Here is a 5,544-nt window from a genome sequence, read left to right as displayed (position 1 = left end):
AACAGACTGGGTTTTTTAGAACTGAAGGAAGACAGAAGGCACCAGCAATAATTAGCAGGCTTTCCAAGTTTAAAGTCTGGCTGGAGAGATACATGGAGCTGGTAGTGCATAAAAAGGGTTAAAGCACTGGGGCTAGTACTTGATCGGTGTGTAGGATTTGGGACAGGATGCAGGAGAGACAAGATTAATATAACTGTTGTGAAATTGGTTGAAATGAAAGGAAACATAGCAACAGTGTTCATAGAGCGTAGCGATTGGCTGTAAGCATATGAACTGCATGTACCAGGTTGGTTGGATATTACCACACAACAGCTAATCATGTCTAACAAAGGCCATCTTATTTTTACTTACAGGTAGACACAATGGGTATTTATTCTTTTGTATGAGAAAAGTTGCTATTAACCCCCTGACATGAAAACACTTCTGGTGGTATGAAGCTTGGGTCCTTGCTTCTGTGCTTTTGTTTGACCAGGTGGAAGATTGCAACCAGAGGTACACACACGCAAGGAAGGGCAGCTAACAGCACACAGATGGCCTGTACCCAAGGTGGATAAGCTTTCTCCTCTTTTGTGGGGAAGCCTTCCTATGGAAATAAAAAAGCAAGCAAAAGAAATAATTGGTAGGTACACTTACACTTTGCTGTGGTTTCTATTTGCATTTTCCTATACTGTTTTAGTAAGGATGGCTAAAATTTTACTCTTGGTCTATAGTAGCATTCAGTGGCTGTGCCCTCTGTAAACCCTTCTTGTGGGCCTAAAGGCAGCTGTAAATGTTTCAGTTTCAGAAATTTATAGCTGGAATTGTGACATATTCCTGAGGATGCAGGGATTGTCCAAAGAGTTATCAAACCTTCACCCTGTCTTAGTTAAACTGCGTTTATTCTTATTGGTACTGAAAGCTTACCTGGTTTCATCAATTACTGACATGTTCTTTGTCAAATAGGGAAGATTTATAACAGAGGTTTTCAGGGAATGATGATAAAGCAATTTCTGCCAGTCTGTGGCTATGAGTTTTATTTGGGATGATAGATACTTAAGGGCATTTGGAGAAGACACTGCTGCTGTCCTCATACAGCTTAACACCAGAATTGGTCTTCAGCCCACTACACAGGGTGTGTTTGAGAGGGATCCAAGGAACTACAATTGATATGAGACAGTGACATCCAGATCAAATGTTCTCAGCATCGGCATATCTTTGTGGCTGACTTAACCAATGCTATTCTCAGACCACTGCCTCCCTCCTGTCTGCCTGCCCAAAGTACACATTCACATATTCATCAGGACCTCAGTGAGACTGGTAGTTCTCACTGAGAAATGGTTCATCCCTGACATCTGTTACGCAGCTCTAAAGCTCTGCTCATGCATTTGTACTACCTCTTAACCTCCTGTAGGCGTGGAATGTCTGAGACATTTCACTTCATCACTTCTCTGCATTACACACATCCATAAGAAATACAGAGCACGGAGTATGTGGGACATCTCAAGAAGAGACTCATTTTAGTATGCATAACCTCTTTGGATACTGGAGCCTTCTCATTCTGAGCCCTGCATCACTTCAGTTTGCATTCTGTAGGTAAGCAGTAGATGACAATTCTTGTAAAGTATCTGGTAATGGAGAAAAATATACAATTCTTGCTTCTATTAGAAGTTCTGAGAATATTTTGCAACATACATATTTAGGGTTCCAGGCTGCGTAGCTTGGTGGCTGCTGCATCTGAAGAGTAACAAAGGCCACAAAGACAATTAGCAGGAGCAGAGGGCTAATAAACCTCCACGTGATCTGCCAGTAGAGATTGAGTTTTCGTCCAGTCATCCATTTCACATCTTTACTGAACCTTGTAAAAGAAGGCATGTTTGTGGTGATGTCAGACCTAAGTGGTAACAGTTTCACAGCACCCTAAACCTTTCCTCTTCCATAGCCTTCTTTAATAATTTACTATATAGACTTAAGTAAATAATAATATCAAGAAAGTAGGTCTTTATTGATCCCTCCCAGAGATGAATGATCAGTTTACATTGTCAGTTTACATTACCTGAGCACCCAGTCTAAGGTTTCTAAGCACAAATAAATAATGATAATATTACAGCAGTTCTATGGACCCATTCAAATATTTAAAATAAAAAGACAAAAATACCAAGGGAACAAACATATCTTGTTAGGAAGAAGTCTGAGTTAAGCAGCACCAAATGAGTTATATCAGCTCAGGGACAAAATTATTGCAACCTGAGCCAGCTTCCTCTGCAGTCAGCAGTGTCAGTTGTTTGGGTATGGAGCTGATCTTCTACATGGACCTCTTACAGTTTTGTACATTGAATGGACAGTAGATATGTGATTCTGGGTTTGATAGTTACATGATAACCTGTATCTGTGAAGTAGGAAAGAGTTTTGTAATCTGGAATAGGAATTTATGTATATATATATGTATGTTTGTGTGTATGTTCAAACACCAGCTTTGTCTTCAATTCCATTAGTCTAACTGAAAGTATTAGAAATTCTCTTGAGAACTAGGGAAAAGGGATTTGACTATGCTCATAGTAACAAAGAAGAAAAAGTATATAGCAGCACAACAATAAAAATACAGGGGCTGTGAAATCCAACGTTTGTCGTAGTGTAACCAGATTGTATTGCTTCTGTAGCATGAAGGATTGAGGCTTACTCTGTGGGCAACAGGAGGTATGTGTGAAATCATTTATGATGATATAGCCTGAGAATTCTCCACCATTTAACATGGGAAATGCTCCAAGGATCTTAACAGTGGTTCTAAAAAAATATATTGCAGGGACTTTAGCTGTAATTGAGAATGACTGACTTTTTCCTTCAGTTTCTTATTTTTAACATCATAGCCTGTGGTAAGACTGAAGTTGGGATGATGCTGAAACACCTTGATATGCCACAGCACTGGCCAAACATGAGTTCATTACCTATACAGTACACAAACTGATCCACAAAAAATCAGGAGACTGGCATGATTCCAGTGCCAGAGTAAGATTTGGAAAGGTGAAGTTCCATTGTACAACTTAGTAAATTATAGAGGGGAAGAGATTAATCTTTATTGAGAATTGGGGAAATTTCTGGACTGGATGGGCCCCGAGTAGAGAAGATTTATTCTAAATCAAAATGAGATAAAGTTTGTGGCATTTGCAACTACATATGATGTAGGAAAGATTTTAAGCTAGTCTGTGACTGCAGCTCAACCAGCGTGCAGCTTCAGCCTTTTAACATGGAGGAGTACTGTGTGTTGCTCAAGTTTGAGTGGGAAAAACAAAAATAAAAAATAGAAGAGTATGCAAAACAAAAGGGCAGTAACAAAAGGACAGTAAGAGGAAGGTGAAGATGTTTGAAAGATGGTGTAACTCCTCTTGGGCAAGGAACTACAATGACTGTTGAGTTTCTAGCTTTAAACTTAGGATCCCCTCTTCCATAAGTGCTATGCAGAGATTATCCTTCCTATTTTACAAATACAGGAGACTTGAAGCAAAGAATAGCTACTTTCATGAAACTAGTAAGTGCTACAGAAACAAGTTAATATTGTATACCTGTTATAACATACATGGATTGAGAGGAAAATGCATTTATGTCTTATGAGAAAAAAATTCCACCTGTTTCCAACATACCTTTTAATTTTATAGATGTACACAACTCCAATCACTTCAAAGAAAGCAATGACTAGAAGAGGCAAGGATCCTGCATATCTGTCAAAAATATCAATCCAGTAACTCCCTGAACCCAACGTAAAACACAGAGCAACGAGGAAGCTAATGAGACATATTATACCTGAAAAAAAAAAGTTTTTGTTACTGGAGTGCTGAACTTGATAAGTATACTTTTGTTGTAAATTATTTTTGCTCCTGTTCTAGTGGGTTTTGTTCTCTCTCCCTCTACAGGCCTACAACAAGTGAATAGGGGAGCTAATATCGCCCTTACTATCACTTCCCAAACTTTTTTTCCCTGTGTATTGGCTAAGAGGCATCACCCTTGAAGGAGGAATGCACTTGCATGACTCAGAGCATCCTTTGGTTGTTAATACTTCCATGAGAGAGCCTGTGCTGTGCTATGCTATTGCCCAATGTTGATTTTTAACTGTAAAATCAAGGATGTACTATGGATGCCACAGGAAGACTCTAAAAAAAGGCATGACAGCAATATTTCCCATAAGAATTTAAAAGGGCACATATTGCAGAAGTGTTAATCCATTACTTCAATCTGCCAGAAGTTTTTCTGGTCCAGGTTCACAGTAGGATCTCTCAGACTCTCATTGAGTCTGTTTTTTAGGGAGCAGGTTGGGTTCAGTAGCTGTCTCTGGTTGAAAAGATTAGAGTTTTGGTGCAAGAACAGGATGATACACACTCATCCTCATTTTCCAAGTGGTACTTCTCTGCCCTGGTGTGGTCATAGTAAATGTAATAAAACAATCCTTGGTAGCATAAAGCTGAATGAAATAGGGGTGAATGACCTCTCTTACAATTATTGTGAGAGTGTGCTAAGTTCATGTGCAGGTGGTTATGGCAAAACAGCTGATGTCACTGGATGCCTTAAAGTGATTTGTATAGGTGCCAAAGGCTTAAGTGAAGACAAGTCTCTTCCTGTAGTCTACAGCAGCTCCGAGTGAGCTTGACTCCAGGAATAGCAATTTAAGAAGTTTTCTCAGACTGAAATAGCTAACTTGCAAACTAAGAAAAACTGGCAAAGGCAATATAATACTGTCACCTGACAACTTCTGCCATAACCGCTACCTCATCTCTCCTTATCTTCTGCAAACACAATCCACTGCCCTCACATGCACTGAGATTAAGCTAAGTTAATATGACAAATTATTAATTCCTCTATGATATTTCTTAAGCAGCTGTAATTTGTGCATCTGTAAAGAAGCCTCCTTCTTTGAACAAAGCAAATACATTACCAGATAGTAGCTCTTTAGGTGTTGATTTAGATATAATTCGAAGCTCTAGAAGGGGAGTGAAGACACCCTCGATGTTGCCAAACATTGAAGAAAGGCCCAAGCAGAACAACATTATGAAAAACAGGATGGCCCAGGCCTGGGAGCCTGGCATGAGAATGATAGCTTGAGTGAAAACGATGAAAGCCAAGCCAGTTCCTGATACACTCTGCAGAATTCACAAACAAATAAAAATACACATTATAATGTCATTTCTCATGCATATGGAATTATAACACACTTCTGTCCTTCTTTGGAATCAAGGCTGCTGGTCATTCTGTGGCCCTCTGTGGCAGGCAGCAGTTGAGAAAATGGGTAGTGGGGAGTGTTCGTGGGGATTTTAGTTTTAAATGATCTGTCAGAGATGTGTAGACACCCTTTTGTCCCAAGATTTTAGTTTACTTTTTTTAATCAAACTCCTTCCTTTCTTATTCTCTCCTTCAACCATGACCCTATTCTTTTCTCATTAGGTTGTAAGGACTGGTAACGAGAGACTACAAATGGGTTCATAGTAAATGAGATTTACAGGACTGGGTGGGATCACTGGAACAAATGGAATGAGATTGGAAAAGTAAACAGGGAAGAAACATCTGAGTTTATTAATAGGG

General features: G+C 39.3%; 1 protein-coding gene across 1 annotated transcript in view; it reads right to left on the bottom strand.

The window, feature by feature from the left end:
• Nucleotides 1-370: 370 nt before the first annotated feature.
• SLC6A18 (solute carrier family 6 (neutral amino acid transporter), member 18) overlaps nucleotides 371-5,544 on the bottom strand; it is a 25,349-nt gene continuing 20,175 nt past the window's right edge. Inside the window, exons 9-12 of the mRNA XM_009085236.1 lie at nucleotides 4,901-5,105; nucleotides 3,615-3,774; nucleotides 1,672-1,834; nucleotides 371-583 (exon numbers count right to left, since the gene is read on the bottom strand). Coding sequence (XP_009083484.1) covers nucleotides 371-583; nucleotides 1,672-1,834; nucleotides 3,615-3,774; nucleotides 4,901-5,105 — 741 coding nt within the window. The remainder of the gene's footprint in view (nucleotides 584-1,671; nucleotides 1,835-3,614; nucleotides 3,775-4,900; nucleotides 5,106-5,544) is intronic.

Source organism: Acanthisitta chloris, unplaced genomic scaffold, assembly GCF_000695815.1.
Source record: "Acanthisitta chloris isolate BGI_N310 unplaced genomic scaffold, ASM69581v1 scaffold10572, whole genome shotgun sequence".
Taxonomy (NCBI): Eukaryota; Metazoa; Chordata; class Aves; order Passeriformes; family Acanthisittidae; genus Acanthisitta; species Acanthisitta chloris.
The sequence above is the reverse complement of the archived record's forward strand: the minus strand, read 5'-3'. Positions and strand labels throughout refer to the sequence as shown.